This window comes from Nomascus leucogenys, chromosome 11 (genome assembly GCF_006542625.1).
Source record: "Nomascus leucogenys isolate Asia chromosome 11, Asia_NLE_v1, whole genome shotgun sequence".
NCBI lineage: Eukaryota > Metazoa > Chordata > Mammalia > Primates > Hylobatidae > Nomascus > Nomascus leucogenys.
The window spans coordinates 29,234,104-29,261,800 of NC_044391.1; the positions used below are offsets into that span (position 1 = coordinate 29,234,104).

The window sequence follows — 27,697 nt, forward strand, 5'->3', positions numbered from 1 at the left end:
GCGCGGTGGCTCACGCTTGTAATCCCAGCACTTTGGGAGGCCGAGGCGGGCGGATCACGAGGTCAGGAGATCGAGACCACGGTGGAACCCCGTCTCTACTAAAAATACAAAAAAATTAGCTGGGCGTGGTGGCGGGCGCCTGTAGTCCCAGCTACTCGGAGAGGCTGAGGCAGGAGAATGGCGTGAACCCGGGAGGCGGAGCTTGCAGTGAGCCGAGATTGCGCCACTGCACTCCAGCCTGGACGACAGAGCGAGACTCCGTCTCAAAAAAAAAATAAATAAATAAAAATGGAAAGTGTTCCATTTTCTTTCTTATTGTATATGTAGATGATTGAAGTACTTTATTTCACTGAAATGAGTATTATTCACTTCAGTGAAATTAATATTCAGCATGCTGAGGAGATGGGCAAGATCATTTCTCATTGTTTTCCTTTTAAATTATCTGGAAAAAATATGATCTTGTTGCATTACATTCTGAAGAAGTTGAATAGATACTTACAATAAATAAGGCTATATAAATGGGAAGTTAAGTATTAATAGAATCCAGTGTGACTAACAAGGGATATCAAGTTCTTCAGACCTGTGGTATACATAATAAGCTTGAAGAATTCGTGCACAAAAGCCTTAACTGTTTTGCAAGCTTGGTTTTGATTAGATGCTATAGTTTTCTAAGCTACTACATGTTGTAGCCAGCTTGGTAGATTTAACCTAGTAATAAGATGCTTAGTTTAACTGTTAGTTTAAACTCAGTTTCTATAGCGGCACAGTCTTTATTTTTGGACCTTCACTTGCCAATCCAGATGACGCTTGTCCATAAAGAAATTGCTGAACTTGAGACCTAAAAACAAAACAAAAAACAAAAAAACTCCAGACAAGTATCCTTTCAAATTATTTCCCTTGATGGAAATTTACTGGAAGGCTTTAACCAATTCAGTTTGCTTAGACTCATAAAGAAATTATGATAATGTCTAGGTAAACTTCAGTAAAACATTTTTTGTGAAATTATACTACAGTACATAAAATTGAAATATTGCTGATTTCATGTAAAAAAAAAGACATCAGCTTGGCTAAGTTGGATTACATTGTTAGAGATTGCTTATGTAGGTTGCATCAACATTGTTATGATCTGGACACAGGGGATACATACTTGTTTTGTAGTCTATATGTGACTGTCATTGACTTGGAGTATGGGACAGGGAGCATTGGATTTTAAGTCAGAAGACCCAAAGTGTAAGTCTCTGCCAGTTAGTGGTGGTGTGATAGTCACTAACCTCTGAGCCTCCGAAGATAAGAACGAAATAGCTTCCGTATCAAATTTAGTGAGTTGTGAGGTTCCAATTAAATACATGTGAACTACTTTGAAAACTGTGTAAAGCACCATACAAATGTTATTTGTTATTTTTCCAAGGTTCTGATGAGAACTTTTCTGATCTCTTAGATCTAACTGAATTATCATGAAACTTTGATAAAATTATACCAATATATTGTTTCATATAGTACTATAGGGCATGCAAGTTTTTTAAACCCTTAGTTTGTTATATTTTAAATTTCCAGATCATTTAACATCTGCTTTACTTCGGTTTTTGTTTTGTGTTTTATTTTGTTTTGGTGTGGTTAATGTGCCTTTTTTGTGTAAATGGAGTTGCTTTGGGCAGTAGAAGTTGGTGGGGGTCCTAAGTCCTAATAAAGGGCACTGTTTTTCCTTCTTATATCCAGAGCCAATGGAGAAATAAGACCAAAGAGCCACCAGACAGAGAAACAAGATACATACAGCTGTGGGTGGATAGTGTAATAGCTAAGATGGACTTGTGCACTCCCACTGTCCCATGTCTATATCTGTGGGGAAGTTTAAGGCACCACAACAGACTCTCCCTTTGGTCACTTTTTTTCCCCAGTCCAAGCAGAGAGATAAGGAGAAAGAGACTCTCCCTGGGCCTTAGGCTATTAGGGTTTAGCTTAGCCCACCTAGAAATATAGACTTACGTCTGTCATCCACTGTGATAATAAGAAATATATATTTGGTCTTTGTCTCTGGTTCCTGGCACTGAGCTTCTAGAACACTTTGAATTTCCTGAGTAATAGGGGTGAGAGGAGCATCTTTTGTTATCCATAACAAGTTCCTTTCAACCATGCCCACTTTTATACAGTAAACCCTCCACTGACATCCTCGATAGGTTCTTGGAAGCTACAACTTTAAGCAAAATGACATATAACAAAACCAGTTTTACCATAGGTTAATTGATAGAAATAAGAGTTAAGTTGCTATGGTATATTTGTGGTCACAAAAAAAATCACCAAACTTCTAAATAAAGATCAAAACACTTCTAATAGTAAACACTGAAATAAATGTGAGCTCTATATTTAGAAATATTAATAAGGACAAGTAAGAACATTACTCACCCAGTTATTCGAGTTTGGATTCACTGGAGCATATCCCAGCAGCTCAGGGTGTCAGGGGGTACCCAGAGCTGGACAGGGCACCATCCCATCATAGGGCACACTCCTACACACCCACACCCAAGCAGATGGGGACAACGCAGACACACCAGTTCTAACATGCACAGCTTGGGGATATGTGAGGAAACCAGGGTACCTGAAGAAAACCCACCTAGACATGAGGAGAACATGAAAACTACACACACACACACACACACACGCACACACACACACACACAGTGGCCCCTTGAAGAATTGAGTTTTTTTTCTCATCCATGTTGTAACATTGAACAAAACGATGTTATCTGAGGACCCACTGTACTAATGAGATGGCTCTTGGTGGTTTCTGGATAGCATCAGAATGAAGGACCATTTGCCAGAGGAACCAACCATGTAATTAGAGGGTTGGAACCGTCAGACCCACTCCTTAACCTCTGGGAAGGAAGAAGAACTAGAGATTGAGTTAATCACCAGTGGCAATGATTTTTATGCCTATGTAATAAAACCTCCATAAAAACCTCTAAATAGTGGGTTCCAAGAGTTTCTGGATTGGTGAACACATTGAGGTGTTAGAAGGGCGAGGTCCCCGGAAAGGGTGTGGGAGCCCCTTGCTCCTTTCCCCTGATCTTGCCCTATGCATCTCTTCTGTTTGACTGTTCATGAGATGAGGGTATCCTCTGTAATAAACCAATAATGTGAAGAAAATTGTTTTTCTGGGTTTTGTAAGCTGCTCTAGCAAATTATCAACCCAGAGGAGGGGGTCGTGGGAATCCCCAACTTTATAGCTCGTCAGTCAAAAGTACTTGTGACCTGAATTTGTGATTGCCATCTGAAATGGGCGCAGCCTTGTGAGACTGAGCCCTGAACCTGTAGGGTTTGGGCTACCTCCAGGAAGTTAGCGTTGGAATTGAAATGAATTGTAGAACACTCGGTTGTTATTCGGGGAGTTGGAGAATTGGTTGGTATTAGGAAAAAGCCCACGCGTTTAGTGTCATAAGTGTTGTGACTAAAAACAATATAGACCCACCAACTAGGTAACTCAGCCTACCTCCTTGGGGAGGAATAAGGGGTGGAACAGAAGGCCAGAGTTCCTTACAGAAAAAAATTCCTGTTTATGGAAACCAGAGAAGTAGATACGAGGCTTTTTCCCTCTAACAGAGGTGAAGAGCAATCAAATAAATGGAATTCACCTCCCCATCCCCTTTCCTACCCTCCTTTGCAGCTCTCATCTCTGAGGCTGTCCTTCCTTTTCAGTACCTACCTAGTCCTGCCACCCTGTTGCTGTTCATGTCCACTGTCCCCAAGCATAGGCTACACTGCAGGCCCTCCAGATTATGCCATGTAGCTGGAGAGAAACACCGGTTCCTGGGAGAGAAGAGCTGTGTAAGGCAGGTTGGTTAAGGGGACTTTGGAGTATATGAGGCTAGCTCAGTGAGAAGATGGGTCTGTAGGAAAAATCTTTCCCCAACGGTTTCATCTACATTGTAGCAGGACCCCATTAAACCTCCTTTAGGGGGTATATTTGTAAAGCTGTTCATTTGGCAAGTCAAGGAACAACTTATCTCATGCTTGAGGAAATGGATGTAGCTGGAGTCACAAACCAGTTTATCTCTGCATTTAATACCATCCGTAGTTTATCATGTTGTTGATAATGGGCAAAATGGGTTTAGTAAAATCTTAGAAAAAGAAACAATTGCAGGAATTGAGGCCCAACATCCTAATTCCTAGCTTATTCAGAAGAAATGTGAATATAAAATTTATGAAGAAATTTAGATTATTCAGTCATTCAGTAAACATGTATTGATTATCTGTTATGAGCCCCACATTGTGCTGGCTGGGAAGGAAATGGGAATGAAAGCTATAGCCCATGGCTTTGAACAGCCCATAGCTTTGTGAGGGTGACAGGGAATTCTAGTCGAGTGTGATGTGTGTGCTGTGAGAGAAGTATGCACAAGGTGTTATGGGAACACAGGGATGGTTACTTGGCCCAGTTTTGGGGAGTTAGTTGGGGAAGTCTTTCTAAAGGAGGCTTGTGTGACCTGGAAGGGCAAATTGAAATAGGCAAGATGAAGGGAGTAGAAGAGAGGATGTCTTAACTTAGGTTAAAGTAATTAAATGAGCCAAGGCTCAGAACTAAAGAGAAAGCGTGTGTACACACACATGCATGAATCTACATACATATCTACTTTTGAGGGAGTAGAAAGCAGTAGGCACCATGAAAAGGTTTGGATAACAGCAGATAGCTTGGTATGGATGCAGTAAAGAGTTTAGGAATAACAGTACAAGAAATTGGAGGGGTAAGCAAGGCCAGGTCATGCTTGTGTGTCGTGATAAGGAGTTTGGTCTTTTTTCAAAGGCATTGAGGAATGTTAAGCAAGGAAGAGAATGTGTTTTATATGCTACAAGTGGTAGGGAGAGTGTAGTGTAGGGTAGTAAAGCTGTACATGGGAAACTCTTGCAGCATTCAAGGAAGAAGACCTTAGTATCCTGAATGAAGAGAATGACATGAACCTGAAGAGAAATGGATGAACTAGGGGAGATATTAAAAGCAGAAAACTCAATAGGACTCAGTGATTTATTGCATGGAGGAAGTGAGAGGGAGGGAAATGTCAAAGATGATACAGGTTTCTGTGTTGGGCAACTATGTAGGTTCTCTTCACTGATACAGAAAATACTGGAAGATTGGAAGAGCATTAAGTTTGAGGTAAGGTTAAGGTAAGGAAGGGACTAAGCTAAGAGCCAGGTTTAAAACATGTTGAGTGTAAGATGTCCTGTGGAATATCCAAAAGGAAATGTATAATAGGAGTTGAACATATGGATCAGGAACTCTAGAGAGAAATCTGAGTTTGAGATTGGTATATGTGCATGTATCTACATACATACCACTTTTGGGGGAGTGGAAGAGTGGAGCAGTAGGCATGATCCATATCAGATAAACTCATCCAAAGAAGTGTATTGAGATTAGGAAGAATAAAGGAACAGAAATGAAACCCTAAAGAACACCATCACTTGAGAAATAGACAAAAAGAATAACCAGCTAAGACATGTAGAAAACAAAACTAAGAAGTGTACCGAAGCCAAGAAATAAAAATTCAGAGAGAGAGTCAGTAGCAGTAAGTGCTACAAAGTGGTCATTTCAGATTAGCACTTCCAAACATTTTCTGAATTTAGAAAGAGAGTGATTATTAGTAACCTTTGTGAAAGCAGACTCAGTAGAGGGGTGCAGGCCGGAGGCAGGTTGCAGTGGGTGAGGGAGGCATGGCAGACAGCGTGTGCCAACAATGGTCTCAGCCTGGCTGTGAAAAAAACATGGAAAGATAGTATGGGAGTTAGGTAGGTGATATTCCAATGGGCAATATAGAGTTGAGTCGAATTTTTTAAAATGGTTAATTGCTTCTAGGAAAGATTAGCAATTTGGAGACTCCCCCTAATTGATGAAGCCATGTCCTTGAAGAGTTTGCACTGGGTGGATCTGCAGCCCTGGAAGCTCAGGGGAAGGGGTTGGATACAAATGCAGCTACATTTTTTGGGGGGTGGGGCAGATAGAGGAGATCCTCACTTGGTGGTTCCTGTTTTCTCTGTGAAATAGGAGGCTGGCCTACCTGCCAGCAGTGAGGAGGAAGGTAGTGATATAGGGCTAGAGGAGAGAAGAGAAAGGTGAAATGTGTGCTGAGAATCATGAGGGGGGAAGGCCTACTGGGAAAATATGAGCTGCCCGGACAGCTTACGGTCAGAGTTTATGAATTTCTATAAACCAACTTTAAAACAGTTTTTAAAAAATCACTGAAACAGCCTTTTGTGTTTTCAAAACCAGTATTAAATAGAATCCTGCATTTAACGCACTATTTCTTGCCTGGTTCCTTTCCTGAAATGCTTCTCTTTCCTCTTTCCACCGCGCCCCCACTCTAGTTGGCTAGTACAGAAGATTTTTCCAGCTTCAGACAAACCACTTTTCCAAGAATACATGGAACAGATTACAGAAGCAAGTAACAGCCTGCTTACTTCCCCTTCTGCACTTGTGTGTACGTTCAGCTGGAGTTCTGAAAAGAGGAAGTCAGGAGAACATTTTTTTTCTTCTTAAAAGAAAGATTGGAGAACCAGGGGGCACAAGCAGGTGGAAATATTGAAGGAAAGAGAAAGAAGAGAAAATGGAAAAAACACTTTAAAAAAAAAAATCATGAGCCAGAAGGTAAACCGAAATGATGTCGGAGACTAGGAAAGGAACGGAGAAAATAATCTGCCTTCTAACCTAGCCTCTTAGTTTGCTACTGAAATACAGCATTCTTGAACTGGAGCCCTCACTTCTAGGCGAACCTAACACCCAGGCCACATGGAGATAGAAATCTTCTGTGAATTCAGCTTCTCCCCCCTAATTTCTGTATCAGTGACAACATGTCCTGGGTTTTTATTTCTTTCTTTGACCTAACCCTTCAATTTTAAAATCAAGTCTGAGTGCGTAGAGTATCTGAAAAAGAAGGGGACCAGATCTAGTGCCATTCAAAAATATTTGATGAGCACTTTGTATATATAGGTGCTGTTCTGGGTACTGGGAACTTGGAGAAAAATAGGAAACAATCTTTGCCGTTGCAATATGATTTCTCCCAAGTGAAAAGAGACTATTGCTTAGGAATTATATAGGTGCAAGACACCAACTCTCAGGCTTTTAATAGCTAGACAGACATTTATTAGTGACCAGCTTCTTACAAAAAATAAAAAGCTTGAGTACTGCCTTAACTGTGCCATAGCTTATATCACCTTCTCCTAACCTCTGTCCCCTGATGCTTCTAACTCAGATTTGCCCCTCCACCTCACCCCACAGTCAAGAAGCTGATGTAATGCAAGCAGATACCAGCTGAAGCCAGAATAGAATGGATAGTTATCTAGGGAGATAAAGTGACAGTGTTGCTTGTTCAGGCTGTTGTTCAAAGAAGCATGTCTTTTATTTATAGACATTAGAATTTAAAGGCATAGACAGCCAGAGCTTGATATTACCTCTTCTTTTTATAACTTGTTTTCTAGAAATATGCTTGGTATAGCTACCTTCTTTGCATGTAAATTGAATGTGTTAGAAGGGTGTTTTATACCTGGTTTCATGTTCTTTTAATAGGTTCTATTGCTGTTTTAGTTAAGGCTGGTTTCTAAATTTTAATGTATCAATATTTTGCTTTTATAGCATACTATTTTATCTCTGTCTGAGGCATAGGTTGCAGAAAAAAGCAGGAGGTTTTAAAAGAAGCCAAATATAGATGACTTTCATATTAATAAAATATTCATAATTTAGTTGGATATAGCTAAGTAGATGAGGTCTCCAATTGTTAGTGCGTCTGCAAAGTTGGCGCCTCCTAATAGACTTCATGGTGGTTACTGGAATTTTGTGCCAGGAAAAATGTAGTTGTCTGTTCTTAAACCTGAATTTCCTTGCTTTCAAACACCCAAGAGTGAGGTTCGCAAGGATGCCACTAACCTTCTGTTGCTCCGGGGAAGTGACTTCATTTTTCCAACCCTTTGCTGAAAAGTGTTATATGCCTTGTATTCTTGGAGTGTGTTTTTTCCTAAGCTCTGAGAAGATTTTTAAGATTGAACCTCATGAATTTTTACACCCCTCTGCAAGAAAGGGAGGAAGAGTGCCTGTAAACCTCTTTGAATTATTTGAAATAAAGATAATAGAATGTAAGGAATGAAAATAAATTTGGCCAGTCAATTTTTTAACAGGTTAACTGATGAACAAGAAATAATTTTTACACAAACCCATGAAAACAGCTTATAACAGCAAACTTTATTTGTTGTAATGATATAAATAAGAATATTAATTTTCTTTGTAAGATTAAAAAAATCTGACATGGTATGCTCATATTTAAACTAAGTAAGGGCAACCACTAATTTGAAAAAGAAGTATTAAAGCTAGGTTTATGAAGAAACTATGCTCAGAAACATTCTGATAGCAGCATTTCTGTGAACAGGATTCATCACAAAAATAACAAATATGCTTTATGAACTTAGTATTTGAATTAATTTTCTAAAATTTGGCTATTAACCAAAAGGTTAATTGAGTCTTTTCTTCTTGTTCTATTGTGGTTAACATACTAATTCTTCCCATTAAAGACCCATTTTATTATGCAAATGAAAAAAATCACAAGACTTTGTGTCTAAGAGAAAGCTGCTTTTTTGCAGGGGAACTCATGCACCTGTTTAAACCCCCAGCCCCCACCACTGCTTCCATTGGCTGCCACACTTAGTGATCAGGTTTATAGGCTGTAGGGTCCTTGAATTTTGACTCACATTTTCTTTGTGACTTACTCTTGTTTTGGCTTATATTTCTCCCCTTCCAGCTCTCAGCATGCCTACAGCAGCTGCATCATGGCACTCACCCTGCTGCCAAGAGGGCAGGCAGCCTCCTTGGAGACTGTAATGTTGCACTATAGCCAACAGTTAAGAGATAGATGCTGGAGTAATACTTACAGCACAGCTGAAATTCACATCATCCTAGGAGGCATTTGGTGGAACACTTTGCCCATCGTATTGTTAAATTAATTTTTAAAAACTTAATTATGAAAAATTTTCAAGCTTATACAAAGGTGGAAAGAATACTATAGTGCATTCCCACTTACCTTCATGTCTGTTTCAATAATTATCAACTCACAGACAATTTTTCACTGTCCATGGTGTTTTTCCCATGGTCTTATCCAGACTGCTGGTAGATTCATTTCCAGGGATAAATATATCTTAAATTAGAGTTGCTTTTCCATCCTTCTTCAGCCTGTCTGTAAGATCTGTCACCTTAATGATTTTCTCAGTCCTTTCTTCTTTAAGGTACAAAATATTAGCATCTTTTTTCTTCCTAAATTAAGCCAAGATATGCTACTTTAGTAACTGTTATATTTTCTAATACTGTACCCTAAAATTTTTGAAGCACTGTTCATTCAGTCAATCATTCTATCCAAAGCATGTCTGAAATGTGCAGGATCTTGGAATATAGAGCTTTAATGGTCATTGGGTTTGATTATCAGTTTCACCACTGACAAGCTGTGTAACCTGGGACAACTTCCTTAACCTCTCTGTGCCTCAGTTTCCTCTTGTCTTTAATACGGGACTAATAGGAGTACACACCCTTACAAGGCTGTCGTAAGACTTAAATGAGCAAATACATTTAAACAGCTTAGATACAGCCTGACACAAAGGGTTCTGTATATGGTAGTTGCTGTCTTGTCATCATTGTCATCCTAGTTGTCTTCATCATCTTCATCTTTTGTCCCTCTTCACTCATTTTACATAATAGTGGGCTGAGGCTCAAATGGGTAAAGCAACCCCCTTCAGGTCAGATGACAGTTTTATCAGGACAACTTGAACGAGAAACCATGTCCCAATTTTTTTACTGTACTAGATATAGTTTGATACATTCTTGTCCTCAAGGAATTACGTTCTCACAAATAACAAAGAATTGTCAAAAAAAAAAGAGGATTAATAAAAATATGAACAAGGGAGTAAATATTGCTGCTGGAGAGTTAAGCCTTAGGAGCTGTGTGTTTCGAGAGGAAGAGAGAGACCCTCAGCTGCTGGGGAGTCCTTGCCACACTCAGTCTCCCACCACATCAAGAATCTCCCCTCCTCAGTTCCACGCAGACCTCCGAAAGAGGAGAGGCCTTCATGTCCCATCAGTAAAGTCTGCTCTACTCAGCCATAAAAAAAAAAAAAGAAACAAAAAAGAAGTCATGTGTTTAGAACGCAAAATGCTACAGGTAATGTACGGGCATACCTCGAGATATTTCGGGTTCAGTTCTACACCACTGCAATAAAGTGAAAATTGCATTAAAGCGAGCCACGTAAATTTTTTTGTTTCCCACTACATATAAAAGTTATGCTTACACTATATTGTCATCTATTAAGTGTGCAATAGCAGTATGTCTAAACAAATGTACATGTCTTAATTAAAAGTATACTGAGCTGTCTCAGGGAAGTCTGAGGAGAGGCAGATAGGGGAATGGCCAACTAGTTGGTGGAACAATCAGAACACACACAACATTTATCAGTTAAATTTGTCGTCTTACATGAGCATGGTTCGTGGCACTGCAAAACAAATACAATAATAGCATCAAAGATCACTGATTATGCCTCACCAAAGCAGATAGAATAACAAAAAAATTTGAAATATTGTGGGAATTATAATAATGTGACATAGACACACAAAGTGAGCACATGCTGCTGGATAAATGACTCCAGTAGACTTACTTGATGCAGGGTTGCCACAAACCTTCAATTTGTAAAAAATGGAGTATCTATGAAGTACCGTAAAGCAAAGTGCAATAAAAGAATGTATGCCTATACCTCCACTTTAGTGGAGAAGGTGGGATGTCAGAAATGCTTTTGTGTAAAAAAGGAGATGATTTTGCTAATGAAACTCTAGAACATTCTATACACAACCAAAAAAGAAAAGAAAGCTTGAGTGGGATGAGACTACCAGATCTAGGGAACATTTACACATGAGATTAAAAGAGAAAGCAAGAAATAAAAGGAGAGGGAAAGGTATTATTTGAACTACCAGTGAGTGTCAAAACAAAAGAGATGAATGGATTCTAAACTTCGTCTAAACCCAAATGGGATCTGGCATTTCTAAAATGTTATTTATTCACTTACTTTAACATGTGCCAAGCACTGTTCTGCTTACTTATAAATGTAACTTTATTTAATCCTTGCATTTAACAATCCTATGAAATAGTTAACTGTTATCAATCTCATAATACAGCTAAGGAAACTGAGGCACGGAGAAGTTAAATAATTTGCCCAAGGCCATTTGCTTATTAATAAACAAGAGACCTGGGATTTATACCAAGCAGCATGGTTCTGGAATCTGTGCTCCTAACCACTTTGTTCTCAGGCTCACAGGTGATCAAAGCCCCAGTGCATATGGAATCTTGAGGTTTTATGGTGAACCCAAATGTTGCTTCCCTTTCAGTTTTTCTATATAAACCAGTGTATAGGGAAGCCCTTTAAAGAGAATAGAATGGTGCTGTCATTACTCATACTTGCACTCTTGGCTGACCCGAGGATAATTAGCATTGTGAGTCCCAATTAGATTTCAGGAGATAGGATCTGCCCACTGCAGACATACATCTTTATAACAAGCTTTATCATAACAGAGTATGATTACATTTGTTAGTTGCAGTCCTAAAACAGTAATCTGGTGTTATTTTCACATGAAATTATAAGACCAGTCTTATAGGCATGTGCTTTTGAACTTTACTAATTCGAGGTCATTCACTAAAAAATATTTCTTGACGGCCCCTGTTTTAGGTGTTGGAGATGCTTTGTGACGAGTTCCTTCTCTATAAATTCTCTATGGATTTTTTCCTTTCTTATGAGCTGCTTCTTACTAGCTTATAAATTGTCATTATTTCTCCCAACTTAAAAAGAAAAACAAAAATCAAAAGAAACTTTTCTTGACTACACATCCCTTTTTAACTACTGGCCCATATATGTTTCCCCATTTACGTCATAACACCTAGAAAATATTGTCTGTTCTAATTTTCTCTCCACTTTCTCCACCAGATCTCATCCAGCTCCAGATTCAAATTATATCCCCCTGCCTACTAACAGCTCCACCTGATGTCTGCTAGGCACTGAAACTTCCAAAACTGAACCCTTGATCTTCCCACCCATTCCTGCTCCCTGGTACTCTTTCCCATCCCTGTAAATGGTGATTCCATATGTCTCATTGCTCAGGCCAAGAACTTTGGCTTTATCCTTAACTGTGCTTTTGTTCTCATACTCCCACCATCCATTCCATCAGCAAATTGTGTTCATTTGACCCTTAAAGTCTATCCAAAATCCAACCATTTTATCTCACCTTTGCTATCCCTGCTCTAATCGACTTCATAAGTAATCTCTCATTCCCAGCTATCTTCCCACTTCTTTCCCTGGCCACTCCACCTCTACTATCTGCTGTCAACCCAGCAACCAGGGTGATTCTTTTAAAACATCAGTCAGAATATATCACTTCTCCAACAATATGTTCTTCAAGATTTTTTTCAACTAACGTGAAATAATTTGGATGAATCTCATCCACATAATGTTGAGTAAAAGAAGCCAGAAGCAAGAGTTCATACTGTATGATTGCATTCATTTAAAATACAAAACCAGGCCAGGCATGGTGGCTCACGCCTGTAATCCCAGCACTTTGGGAGGCTGAGGAGGGTGGATCACCTGAGGTCAAGAGTTCAAGACCAGCCTGGCCAACATGGTGAAACCCTGTTTCTACTAAAAATACAGAAAGTAGCTGGATGTTCCAGCCTGGGTGACAAGAGCAAAACTCTGTCTCAAAATAATAAATAAATTAATTAATTAAAATACAAAACCAGGTAAAACCAATTCTGTGTTATTAGCAATAAGGATCGTGATTGACGGGACGGGGGTTGATTGTGACTGCAAGAGAACACCAGGAGGGCTTCTGAGGGCTGGTCTTTTCTATTTCCTGATCTGGGTGCTGGTTGCTCATGTGTGTTGTTTGTAAAAATTTAGCAAGTTATACACTTATGAGGTAACCTTTTCTGTGTGTATTTTATACTTTAATAAAAAGTTTTACAAAATTATTTCTCATACAGAAAATTATTCTTTTTTTTTTTTTTTTTTTTTTTGAGACGGAGTTTCGCATTTGTTGCCCAGGCTGGAGTGCAATGGGGTGATCTTGGCTCACTGCAACCTTCACCTCCTGGGTTCAAGTGATTCTCCTGCTTCAGCCTCCCAGGTAGCTGAGATTACAGACATGCGCCACCACACCCGGCTAATTTTGTATTTTTAGTAGAGACGGGGTTTCTCCGTGTTGATCAGGCTGGTGTCGAACTCCCGACCTCAGGTGATCTGCCCACTTTAACCTCCTAAAGTGCTGGGATTACAGGCGTGAGCCACCGTGCCCGGCCTAGAAAATTATTCTTCTCCTTTAGACTTAGAGTCAAAGAATTTGTCAGCATTTATAACCAAAGACACAACGTACCAGAATCTTTGGGACACAGCTAAAACAGTGTTTAGAGAGAAATTTATAGCACTAAATGCCCACAGGAGAAAGCAGGAAAGATCTAAAATCAACACCCTAACATAACAATTAAAAGAACTAGAGAAGCAAGAGCAAACAAATTCATAAGCTAGCAGAAGACAAGAAATAACTAAGATCAGAGCAGAAGCGAAGGAGATAGAGACATGAAAAACCCTTCAAAAAAATCAATGAATCCAGGAGCTGGTTTTTTGAAAGATCAACAAAATAGACCACTAGCCAGACTAGTAAAGAAGAAAAGAGAGAGAAGAATCAAATAGACACAATAAAAAATGATAAAGAGGATATCACCACTGATCCCACAGAAATACAAACTGCCATCAGAGAATACTATAAACACCTCTATGCAAATAAACTAGAAAATCTCGAAGAAATGGATAAATTCCTGGACACATATACCCTCCCAAGACTAAACCAGGAAGAAGTCGAATCCCTGAATAGACCAATAACAAGTTGTGAAGTTGAGGCAGTAATTAATAGCCTACCAACCAAAAAAAGCCCAATAAATCTTTATTGAGCAGTAGGCACTGTTCTAGGCATGTGGGATACAGCAGTGAACATGTGCTACAAAAGCTTCTTGGCTGGGTGCAGTGGCTCATGCCTGTAATCCCAGCATTTTGGGAGGCAGGCAGATCGCTTGAGTCCAGGAGTTCAAAACCAGCCTGGGCAACATAGTGAAATCCTGTCTGTAAAAATAATACAAAAATTAGCCAAGCATGGTGGCATGCTCCTATGGTCCCAGCTACTTGGGAGGCTGAGACAGGGAGGATGCAGTGAGCCAGGATCACGCACTGCACCCCAGCCTGAGTGACAGAGCGAGACTCCGTCTCAAAAAAATAAAAAAAAAATAAAAAAAACCACATAAAAGTAAGTTTTATATAAGTGAGAAAAGGCCTCATTGAGATGGCAACTGGGCTAGCACTTGGAAGGAGGTAAGGGAAGTAGCCCTGTGTATGTCTGAGAGAAGAGTGTCCTGGTGAGAGGGAATGGAAAGCAAAGGCCCTGAGGCAGAAGCAGGCTCGGTGTGCAGGAGCAAGCACTTGCAAGGAGCACTAGCAAGGAGACAGTGGAATTGAAAAGGAATAGGCCAGGGCACACGAGCTGGAGATGAGGTCAGAGGCACACCTGGAGCCAGATCGTGAAGGAGCTAGTAGGCTTCTGTAAAGACTTGGGAGTTTTATTCTGCCTGAGATTGAGGGTTGAGGGGGGAGTCATTTTTTTGCCCAGGCTGGTTTGAGTTAGGTTCCAGGTGCTCATAATGGCAGGCCATTCATCTCCATTGCTGTAAATAAATTTCAATATATTATCCATTCTTCTGTTGATTGATATTTAGGTGATTTGCAAGAGATATTAATTGTAAAGAAACTGAACAAGATATATCCTTTTCAAAAAAATTGCGTAACTTTTGTGACATAACAGGCTAGTTCCAATGACAATCAGACAATCAATCAATACTCATGGTATACATTACAGATAAATTATGAGTATGTATATATTAGTGTCAAACAGTAAAGTGTGCAAGGTTGAAAATACAAAGATATGCCAGATAGATTGCTTGCCTTCAAGGACCCTGTAGTCTAGTTGGAGATAAGATATATTTGCATATGGAACAGCAATTAGCAAGGACACATTTAGGCAACACCAAATAACATCTTAGGCAATTTGCTCCATAAGCATTCTGAAATGGGCAAGATCACTTTGGACTCCAGTGATACAAGATTTTATAGGGCAGCTGAGAATTTAGCAGAGCCCGAAAACGTACATAGGATTTGGCAAAGCAGAGACAGACTTTGCAGACATTATCTGAGCAAGGGAAATAACAAGAAGGCCATTTTGTGTTTAAGGGGTCTGTGGGTGGTCAGTCTGAGTTAAAGTTTAGCATTCATTTTAAAGCCTAACGGAGATTTGGATGAATGTAATTCTAAAGTAAAGTAAAGAGCTGCGTTCAAATCTGGGAATATTTATATAGTCCACATTTCTCAATCATTTTGATGTATTAATGCCACATTTACCGTTACTAAACCTCAAAGTTCACAAGGCCTAAATGTTTTAAATATATGTATTTTTAGACCAACAAAGAAAATTCATCCAGTGTGACTGTATCAGACCCTGAAATGGAAAATAAGGCAGGCCAGACTCTGGAGAACAGCTCATTAATGGCCGAGCTCCTGAGCGATGTGCCCTTCACCCTGGCCCCGCATGTGCTGGCAGTACAGGGCACCATCACTGACCTTCCCGACCACTTACTCTCCTATGATGTCAGCGAAAACTTATCACGGTTTTGGTATGATTTCACTCTTGAAAATTCAGTGCTCTGTGATTCATAATCTTTATGTCTGTTTGCACCTTAACAGCTTTAAAATATGTTCGCCTATTTTATTTAACCCGTTTGATGTTCTTTGCCATTTCACTGTTTAAGGCCCTCAGCAAAGCAAGGATCATAAAGCAAAGAAAATAGCATTATGTTCATTACTCTATTTTTAAGAAAAAGGTACATTTGTACACAAATTGAACTTAAGTTCTACTTCCTTTCTCCCATATAATAAATATAAAAATTAGGCTATGAAGGTTTTATGAAAGGAGTCAATTCCTTCAGATGGTCTCTCAAAATATAACACCTCAAATTTATCTTAGAAGAACTGTGAAAAAGAATTGTGGCATTTTTCAGTTACCACAGCTCCAAAGTCTGAGCTAGAAGTGGGTGTGAAGTCTCCTCTCTGGTTTATAGGAAGTTGAATTAGTGTTATTCCTAAATTTTTTTCTTCCACAGTGTTTATGAATGAATTCAGAAAAAAAGTTGCCAGTTAGCTTAATTTCCTCAGACGCATTGATGTGGAAATTTAAAACTTGTCCTAAACAGCAGTGCTAGTTTGCTGATATGAGAATGCTAGACTTGCTCTGCGTGCTCTTTCTGGAGTGGCCCATTTCGGTTTTCTGAAACCCATGGCAGCCCTTTCCATCGTGAATAATTTTTGTGTTCCCACCTTTGTTCTCTGCCTTTTTGCTACTTCTGTGTGCTCTCTGACCAGCTTTCCAAAGAACTTTCCCTGCTTCTGCCTCGGTTGCCATTTGCTCTCGTTTTATCACATATGTTCCCAGTTTATGAAGAGATCCACATTTCCTTTCAACCTCTCTGCCTCCTGAAGAAAAACATCTCATGATGATACATATTATTGCTGATAACACCCTTATTTAGAAATTTGTTGGCCACAATACAAATGGAAATGTTTTACTGCTGGAAAAACTAAAATCAACTCATTTCCAATTAGAGTATAGGCAGAACACCTAGATATGACTTTTAGTTCTTGAATATCCATTATTTACTATAATGAAAACAGAACTGCCATTGGTCAATAAACTGTAAAGGGAAAAGGTAAATTGTGATAGAGAATTTTCTATGCCATGGGAAATTGAAATCACATTTATTTTGATTACCAGCAATATGATTTATTAACTCTGTGCCAAGTTTTAAGTATATTTTTTCACAAAGATAGAGTGCCATAGTGAAACTAAACACTGTGCATAAAAGTACATGAATTATTCCAGTTTTAAAGTATTATGCATGTTTGTTTAATAAATGTGGCATGGTTTTAATACAAATGCTATGTTATTTAAAAGTTAGAGGAACATTTCTATTGACAAAAATGCTTCCTTTACATATAATGTTAGCATATGATGTTAATGATTAAATTAGATCTTTACATAGTTCTTATAAAGCATCAGTCTAGGAAATATGACTTATTACTGATGCAAATGTGAATATTTTGTAGTAGTTTTGTAAAAGAACATCCTTTTCAAATATCTATGTTAATGTACCCTTGAAACTAAATGCAAGCACATAGTCAGTTTGTCTAATTTATGTGTGAAATTTTGTCAAAAATACCTAAACATTTCATCTATATTTGTGTCTACCATGTTATAAATGTTTATAAGTACCTTCATGTGTCTATAAAAAATGTTATATTTAAATAAATGTGAATTAAAATAAAATTTTTTATTATTTTCTGATCCAGAGAAGTGGGTTTCTTTGCATTATTTATATCTGAATGCAAGTTGTTAATTCTTTAGGAGCCAAAAAGTTTAAGTATATAGTTTGTATAGTGCTGGGAAAAATATGCAATTTCCTCTTACATGTAAGTTTTAAGGAATAACATTAAAAATGGTAAGATCACTAGTCCTGGCTTAATAGGACTGGAGTGATTTGAGAGAGATGACATAAGCATTTCTAGATTGATCCCATCATCACAACATTTAGTAAGGGCCAATGTTAATGATCTTCTTTTTTAAACAAAAATATTGTGAAAATTACGGTTTAATTTTTTATTCTGTATATAAATTAATATTTCTATGAAACATTAGAAATCAGTAAGTCAACTTCATTTTACTCAAGAGAAAATTGAAGCCTAGAAATACTATATGACTTAAATCGCTTAGTGATAAATAAATGCCTGCTTTAATAATGTTAGTAATTATAATATATGATAACAAAGCTGTATGATATTGTGGGAAAGAGTTCAGGCAATTGAGGCAGCCAGACAGAGTTTGTAATGGCTCCCTCCCTTATAAGCGGTGGGGCTTTCAATCAGTCCCCTGACTTCTGGTGCCCTCAGTTCTCTCAATTGTTAAACACTAATTGTTCATAACTTGCAGCGTTATGTTAAGTTATAGGTGGTGTATGTCAAATGCCTGGCAGCCTAAAGCCTAGCGCATCATCAGTATTCTGGGAAAGGGATTGTTATAATTCTCGTTATTGACCATACACACACAATGCTATAATGAAATGCAAAATACATATTAATTGAACTTCTTGAAGAGTAATATAAAAAAAAAGATACCCATACTAACTGTAGATCCCCCTCCTTCCCAGTATTTTTTTCCATATTAAATACCTTACTATGAGAAATATTCCTAAAATATGTTAGTTGACTGTTCTGCCTTAGCTAAGAATTCCATAGTGAACATTTTTTTCTTTTTCTCATTATTACAGTATTTTTCCTAATATATGTTATTATTGCAAAGTACTATAGGTATAGAATGTGCAGGTGATTTTACTGAATCTTACTTATTTATTTATTTGTGACGGAGTTTTGCTCTTGTCACCCAGGCTGGAATGCAATGGCATGACCTTGGCTCACTGCAACCTCCTCCTCCTGGGTTCAAGCGATTCTCCTGCCTCAGCCTCCTGAGTAACTGCGATTACAGGTGCCTGCCACAATGCCTGACTAAATTTTTTTTTTTTTTTTTTTTGGTAGATACGGGGCTTCACCATGTTGACCAGGTTGGTCTTGAACTCCTGACCTCAGATGATCTACCCGCCTAGGCCTCCCAAAGTGCTGGGATTACAGGCATGAACCACTGTGCCCAGCCTTGAATCTTATTTTTAGCTCTAACATACGTTCAAGAACTTGCATGTATTTTTTTCCCAAGCTTTCTTTAAAGACATTTGCATTCTTTCCTAAAAACAGAATGAGAGAGGCGATTCTGACCAGTTTATTATCCTGGCTAATTAAATTTTGATCAACTGAACTTTAAAATTGTACCATTAAATGTTAACAAAGGCACGATTTTTATTAACAATTGCAGATCAAATCCATAATAGTTTTTTATGGTAAACATTCATTGACGTCAACACTTGTTTTTTTCTTCTCTTAAAGAAAAATGGTGAATTCAAAACAGTATTAAAAAATTCCTCTAAAATTCCTAGAGATTTCATTTCTCATAATTCTAAATTACAAGTAAGGAGAAGCAAGGAAAGAATCTCACTCATGTTCTGAAACCGTAGTGCATCAGACTACCTCTGTGCCTCCCATGGTAACAATTGATCAATAAATGAACACTGCCCTCAGTAATCTAGCAAAGAATATGTTTCTTTCAGAGATTAATGCATTATCTTATTAATTATGTCAATAACTCACACAAAATATAAGTTTATTGGAAATGTAGTTGAAGGATGTTTTGTCTTTTAAAGTTTTTGGGAAATACAGGTTTATGGACATTATCTTTTGAGCATTTGTCGCATATTACTGAGGGCGTGACCTAGTAGTTATTACTGGGAAATCTAGGTATTATTGGGAAATCTAAAACTTTCAGAATAAGTCCAATTCCATTCATACTACATTGGCTTGAAGGATTAAGTATTCTTATGTTTCAGGAAAAGGACTCTTTATGCCATATGGTTTGGCAGATAGGTGTGTGTGGGAAAGAGAGAAAGAAGTATTGATTGATGCAGGGAACTCTGTTTCAGTCGATATGACAATATGTCAGTCTTTTAAAAATTTAAATAAACTTTTTATTTTGGAATAGTTTTAGATTCACAGAAAAATTATGAAGATACTACAGAGAGTTCCCATATACCTCTCACTTAGTATCCCCTGTTGTTGACATCTCACATAACTACAGTACATTTGTCACAACCAAGGAATCAACACTGGTACATTGCAATTAACTACATTGCACACCCTGTTCAGATTTCATAGTTTTCCTCTAATGTCCTTTTTCTCCTCCAGCAGCCTATCTGGAATAGCACATTACATTTATTTAGTCGTCATATCTCCTTAGGCACCTCTTGACTTCAACAGTTTCTCAGACTTTTTATTTTTGATGACCTTGACAGTTTTGAGGAGTACTGGTTAAGTATTTTGTAGAATATTTCTCAAGTGGGGTTTATCTGATGTTTTCACATGGTTAGACTAGAGATATGGGTTTTTGGAGAAATATTAAAAAGATGATATGCCCTTCAGTGAGATTATATCATATTGAGAGTAGTATAAGCTATAAACATGACTTACTACTGATGATGCTGACTTTGAATACCTTGCCAAAGTAGTGCTTCTCAGGTTTCTCCACTGCAAAATTATTCCCCCCAACCTTTCTATACTCTTTGGAATTAAATCACAAAGCACAGGCCACACTCAAGCAGTGGGTAATTAAACTCCACCTCCTTGAAAGGCGACTATCACATAAATTATTTGGAATTCTTCTGCATAAGAGATTTGTCTCTTTTGCCCAATTTATTTATCAATTATTTATATTAGTATGAACTCAGGAATCTTCCATCTTTTTTCCAAGTCTTAATCAGCGCTATCCAAGAGACATATTTACATTTTTATGAAAGTCGATAAAATTTGGAACGTTTTACATGGTGCAGATGAATACCATTTTATGTTGGATATGACAGTATATTCTATGGTTTCCTCAAAATTTATCTTCCTGTTAATGTCAGGCATGTATCTCCTTAGCTTGCCATGAATAACTATATATACCACAGACCTTCCTTGTAGGGCTAACAGTGTTGCATTGTAAGTGGAGCCCTCGTAGACACCTGGCCTTTTCCTACCTTATTCCAAAGATGGTTGCATCTTATAAATAATGTCATTCTTCAGCAAGTGGTATGGAAATGAGATTGTAATGTCATTATTTCCTCTTTAAAGAATCAGGACAACTCATGATACAAAGAGCTCTTCTCTGTAAAAGGTGAGGCTTTTTTTTTTAGTAATAGCAAAAATAAAATTGTACCTCCTTAATTTTCTAAAGAAAGATGGATTTCATTTTCAACATTAAGAGGTAGTTTTAAGAAGCAGTAGAAGTCAGCGTGGGCAGCATGGTGAAACCCCGTCTCTACAAAAAAATTAGCTGGGCTTGGTAGCTGCAATCCCAGCTACTCTGGAGGCTGAGGTTGGAGATCATCTGAGCCTGGGGAGGTCAAAGCTGCAGTGATACAGTGAGCTGTGATTGTGCCACTCCAGCCTGGTTGACAGAGTAAGACCCTGCCAAAAAAAAAAAAAGAAGAAGAAGAAAGGGAGAAGGAGAAGGAAGCAATAAAAGGAAGAAGAAGAAGAAGAAGAGGAGGAGGAGGAGGAGGAGGAGGAGGAGGAGGAAGAAAGAAAGAAGAAAGAAGAAGAAAAAGCAGCAATAAAAGGAAACCAATCTTCTTTTGGAGGGGAAAAGTGCCCAAGAATCTCATAATTTTACTTCTCATTAGCGAAAACTCACTGCATGCTAAAACGTAAATTGGATGAGTGGATCTCATTCAGTTTCATTTGGGAAACACACAATCAAAGCAAAAAGCAATTTATTTAGTCTTTGCAAGAAACTTGAACATAATTCCTTGTCAAGAATTTATCCAATCCCAATTTTCACCGTTACAATAAATAAATAAATAAATAAATAAATAAATGCCTTACAATCAAAGGTAAAGCAAAGGATAATTGCATGCAGAACAAACCATCAGTTGACTGACTCTGAACCAGCCCCAACAGAGAGCTTGCAAGTCACTACCCAGGCCAGAAAGGGAGTCAGACAATAGAGCATTTCAGAGGTCAGTTAAGGAGACAGGTTCCAACGTAGGACGGCTGCCAGGCATGTACAATCCAGTGTCTGACATCTGGGTTCTGCAGCTGCCAAATCTGCCCCTTGTGTGGCCACAGGTGTTGGCTATAACTCTGAGGCACATGGGAGAAGGAACAGAGTAGTGTCAATGTCATTGTGCATATGTGTGTTTATGTGTATGGTTTTTCTTCTAATTTTTTCAAAAGGTACATAATTTATTTTGTTTTAAAATGAGTGTATTTCTACATAATGGCTGGGAAGATTTGGGAGGCTAGCAAAGAAGATTTCGTTCAAGAACAAGGGGAAAACAAAGGTGAATTTTTACACCTACAGGGTACATTGTACGCTAACATGTTGTGTGTGATGTTGTTAACTTAGTCATTTGAATAGGCCTTCTCAGGACAAAAATAAATGAATAAATAAATAAATGGATGCCGAAACGCACACAGGCAGTTGGTATAAGATGAACCCTAAATACTCATTCTCTTCCTGCAGTTTTCTCCCCTCATCCTTCTTTTGGATCTTCAGGAGAATTTATGTTTATCCACACCTATTTTTGAGCCTGGAACAGACTAGACTGTATGCAGTCTTCTATCTCACACTATACCAGTTGTAGCCATCAATTAACACAGCTTAAAACAGGAACACAAAACTTTCCTCTTCTTTTTGCAGGAAACTTAGCTACTGTCTGTAAAGCAAATCTGGAAGTTTCTACCTCAGGTAGCTGTTTGAGTTTCCTAACCCTAAAGATATAGAAGAAATGAAGACGATTTAGAGAATGGAATGATCCCGGTAAGAACCTTAAAGAACAGATGGTCAGTAGGCTAGAAAAAAAAAATACAGGTCTATATCTCCACAAATTAATTGGATATTTCTTCCATGTTTTGCCTATTCCATATCCTGAAATTAGAAATTGAACTTCAAGGAGGAAGAAGAAATCTACATATTTTATCTTCATATTGAATCCCTTCTAAACAGAAATGCTTCAGTCCTTGGGCCAATGTCTGTCCTGCTTTTAAAACTAATGTGACCTGCAGTGTTTTTTCACTGTATCCTCTATATATTCCACCAGCCAAGAAGATTTCTGACAGGTTATACTTTGTATTTTCCATTACAAAGATCATAGGTAAATTGAATGCGCTTTTTCAAAAATTAATCCCTATCCCCTATTTCACTTAAGAATCAGTGCTCTGACTGGGCTTGTGCTTAGCACATGATAAATCCTCAGTCAGGATTTGTTGAATGAATGAGTGAACCAATGAAATAAATCATTAAGTTATTTATACATGAGATTTCCCAAAAGCAAAGGAATAGAATTTAAAAACTTTTGCCATTTCTCCAGCCTTGGGAAGAACTGTGTTTGTGCAGTTGAAAATAATGCTTAGCTTACCAGGCCTCTACAAATTGTGCCTTTTATCTGTTTAGGGTATTTTCCATGTTTCTCAGGTTGTGTTTTCCTCTGCCCGTAATGACTACATATGTCTTCATGATGAGTAAGAGCTGATTCTAGACGATACAGTGTATGTTGGTCCAAGGTTTTATCTAGCTGCCAAGTTTCCCTTGTGTGTTCTTGGTTATGGTAGTGTGTATTCCTGTCCCAGAATTTATTAGTCCTATCTGACCTGTCCTTGAAAAATGTTTTCCTTTTTCATTTGCTTGCCTCCAAGCACATTTGGGTATTTTTAATGACCTTGTTTTTTTTAAAAAAAGTTTTTCCAGGAGCAGTAGTGCACCTTTGTTTCAGTACTCTCCTACATCTCTGTCCTACATTTCCTACTCAGCCAGTTCTATCCCTTCGTCATATAAACATGTTTAGCGCTTTCCTGTCTAACTCCAACTATCAACTCTTTTTTCCTTCTCTTTAGAGTCAAGCTTCTTGAGAGAGTGGTCTATATTTGTGCCTCCAATTTCTTACTTTCTATTCATTGTCAACTTCTGCAGTCTGACTTCGCGTCCCTCATTAGAACCTCCCCTGAACTGGTTTATACTCGGCCCACCTTTAAAACCTGCCAAATGCCTTTATCTCTTTTTTTTTTTTTTTTTGAGACGAAGTTTCACTCTGTTGCCCAGGCTGGAGAGCAATGGCACAATCGCACGATCTCAGCTCACTGCAATCTCCACCTCCCAGGTTCAAGCGACTCTTCTGCCTCAGCCTTCCAAGTAGTTAGGATTACAGGCTATTTTGTGTGTGTGTGTGTGTGTGTGTTTAGTAGAGACGGGTTTTCACCATGTTGGTCAGGCTGGTCTTGAGCTCCTGACCTGGGGTGATCCACCCGCTTTGGCCTCCCAAAGTGCTGGGATTACAGGCGTTAGCCACCACGCCCAGGCTATCTCTCTTTGAGGCAATTAATCACTATTGATTAATCCTACTCTCTTGAAATTGTCTTCCACCCTTGATGTCTATGACACCTTTTCTGATTTTCCTTCCATCTCTGTAACCATTCCATTTTAGACCTTTGGGGATTTGTTTTCACTTCTACTTGTAAAATGTTGGTGTTCTTCAGAATTCTGCCTCTGACTCTCTTCTCTACCTTTTCTTTTCCCTACACAATCATATCCATGCCTTATCTGCCAAATCAATCTTCAGCCCAGAACTCTCTCAAGTTGCATATCCATATACATAATTTGCTATCGAATATCTCCCTTGACCCTTACTCTCAGCTTCTATAACAAATCACAGTAGCTGCTATTTTTATTTGCTCTACACTCTTTTTCATATCTCTCCCTCTGCCCACTTTCCTTTGAGGAATTCTGCACCACTTTATGTAGTCCTGGTGGGAGCAGTGATACTTATGGCCATTTCTATACCACAAGGTGATAAACACGTAACCTAGCCTAGTCCAATTATCATCCATCAACCAGTACATAGATTTTAGGAGAAAGAAGCACCTATTTTGCTGGGTTACTACTGACAGCCATCCTTCCCTCCATGTTTCGAAGTCTTGACCATATTATTTGAGGCCCTGGATTACCCAAGCAAGAAATCTAAGAATCCATTCTTCTTTCTTGCCTCCATACTCAATTGATGATAAACTTTTGTTAATTATACATCTAAAAGATTTGTCTATCAAATGTGTACTCCAGACCTACTACTACTCCTGCTTCAGTCCCAGTCTTTATCATTTCACCCAACTGATCTCCCTACATGCAGTTAAGCCTCCCTCCATCCATCCTCTACACTAAAGCCAGTTGAAATATATTAAGAAATACAGATAAATTCCTCAGGGGCTCTGTGGTGTCTCTGGAAAATTGAGGCATTTTAAGGCAAACAAGGGCCGCCCACCTGCCTTTCCATCCTCTGCAAATGATATTGCAACTCATATATTCTGTGTTCTTGCCCTATTGAGCAAGTCCCTGCACCATTTAACATGCCATAATTTCTTTGATTATCCTTATATTCTATTTCCTTTCCCTGGAATGCCCTGACCTTCCCTTCTTCACCCGGCTAAATCCTATTACAAGACTTTTTTTTTTCTGTATCATCTCCTCTAGGAGTCTTCCTTTATTTTTGCTGAGCTGCACTGATGTCTTTCCATGTTTTTGTGCTAACCTGTGCTCCCCTCTTTCAGGGTTCTTGATCCATAGTATTGTAATTGTTTGTTCCCTATCTGCTTCATAACTCTGAATTGGTACCAACATAGACTTCTGTGCTTAACATGATGCCTGACATACAGCGTGTGCTCAGTAAAATTTGTCCAGTAGGTGAATGATTGAGTCACTATTGATTCAAGGAAATACATGAGTTTATATGCCATCTAAATTAGACTACTGGATGTTGCGCTTGTGTCTGTGTTGGAAGCCTTTAAGGAAACCTTTCAGATATCCATATTAGAATATGCTACATTTCCTTAATGCTCCCAAACATATCTTGTATTCTAAATAAATTAGCTTTTTAAAGTTCTACCCCTTTTGTTTGGTGACCTGTATCAGCATTAATACAATAAAGACATTTTTATATTTATTATAATCTTTCAGACCGTGTTAAGTCTTTAGATTAAATTTTGGGGATGTAAGTTACTATGAATCTATGTATTATTATTATTTTAGAGACAGGGTCTTGCTCTGTTGCTCCCAGGCTGGAGTGCAGTGGTGCGATAATAGCTCACTGCAGACTCCAAATTCCTGGGCTCAGGTGATCCTCCTACCTCAACTTCCCGGTGGCTGAGACTATAGGCACCTGCCACCATGCCTGGCTAATATTTTAATTTTTGCAGAGATGGGATCTCACTTTATTGCCCAGGCTGGTCATGAACTCCTGGCTTTAAGCAATCCTCCTGCTTTAACCTCCCAAAGCACTAGGATTATAGGCATTGAGCCACCATGGCTGGCTGGATCTATGTATTATAACTTCAGTTTTATTTTTTGGTTTACTTTATTTTTTATTTTATTTTTTTGAAACAGAGTCTCACTTATTCTGTAACCCAGGCTAGAGTTCAGTGGTGCAGTCTCAGCTCACTGCAACCTCTGCTTCCCAGGTTCAAGTGATTCTCCCACCTCAGCCTCCCAAAGTGCTTGGGTTACAGGTGTGAGCCACCACGCCCAGCTAATTTTGTGTGTGTGTTTTTAGCATAGACGGGCTTTCCCCAAGTTGGCCAAGGTGGTCTCAAACTCCTGACAAGTGATCTACCCACCTTGGCCTCCCAAAGTGCTGGGATTACAGGCGTGAGCCATCATGCCTGGCCTATTTTTTTGGCTTATTTTAATATCTACCTGGGAAGACCTTTCTTCCTCCTTCTATTAAATTAACATTATTTAATGCCAATTAAATTACATGGCTCTTTTCAAAGCATGGACTTGAGTAGATGTAAATACATACCATAAAATGGAATACCTGATTTTTTAATGGGCTGTAGCATTTTGTTTTTATGTAGTCTAACCTTACTGAAGGATTTGGAAATGTTAACCCTTTTGGTGATGGACCATATTGAAAGATAAGCTCACTTTGCTTTTGAGGAGAAAATAACAATTATTTGAGGAAGGAAAACCATAATTTCGATTTTTCATGCAATCAAAACAGGTTCTAAAATATTCTTTAACTGGTCCATTTATTTGATAGCCAGTTTACTGACTGAATTTAACTTTTTAATTTCTGTAATGGATTATAATGATTTTGTGCACTATTAGTTAACTGAATTTCTAACTAGTGTGGTTACCACATTAATTACTGCAACCTCTTCATGGGTCCTCTTCTCTCCCAAGATGCAAGTGCAGGTATACAATACATCATTTTCAATAAGTGGGGAATAGTAGCCAATCTCTTAAAACTTTGATTTAGCCTATAAGAAGAAGAAAAAAAAAAAAAACCCTGTTGTTAACAAAATTCTCATTTCTGTTACCTAAATAACAAGTTGCAAATACTTTGTAACATCAAGAAGTCATACAATTTGTCATTAGAAAGAGTTTCAGCAAAAATAGTCTCCAGAACTTAAAAGCAAATTCTTTTTTTTTTTTTTTTTTTTGAGACGAAGTCTCGCCCTGTCACCCAGGCTGGAGTGCAGTGGTGCAGTCTCGGCTCACTGCAAGCTCCACCTCCCGGGTTCATGCCATTCTCCTGCCTCAGCCTCCCGAGTAGCTGGGACTACAGGTGCCCGCCACCATGGCCAGCTAATTTTTTGTGTGTATTTTTAGTAGAGACGGGGGTTTCACCGTGTTAGCCAGGATGGTCTCGATCTCCTGACCTCGTGATCCACCCGCCTCGGCCTCCCAAAGTGCTGGGATTACAGGAGTGAGCCACCACACCCGGCCTTTTGATTAAAATGCTAGATTAAATTAGCATCAGGGGTCAATAGTTTCTTCTTTTCCAAATTGAAAGACTACCTGCTGAAACTCTATACCCACCTTAGGTTTCCCACCTGAGTAATTTTAAGTGACTAAGTTTCTACAGTTGGCAAT

At 38.5% G+C, this 27,697-nt stretch overlaps 1 protein-coding gene across 1 annotated transcript in view; it reads left to right on the forward strand.

Annotated features, from left to right (window-relative positions):
* UMAD1 (UBAP1-MVB12-associated (UMA) domain containing 1) overlaps positions 1–17,491 on the forward strand; it is a 239,010-nt gene extending 221,519 nt beyond the window's left edge. Inside the window, exon 4 of the mRNA XM_030822137.1 lies at positions 15,547–17,491. Coding sequence (XP_030677997.1) covers positions 15,547–15,804 — 258 coding nt within the window. The 3' untranslated portion in view covers positions 15,805–17,491. The remainder of the gene's footprint in view (positions 1–15,546) is intronic.
* The last annotated feature ends 10,206 nt before the right edge of the window (positions 17,492–27,697 follow it).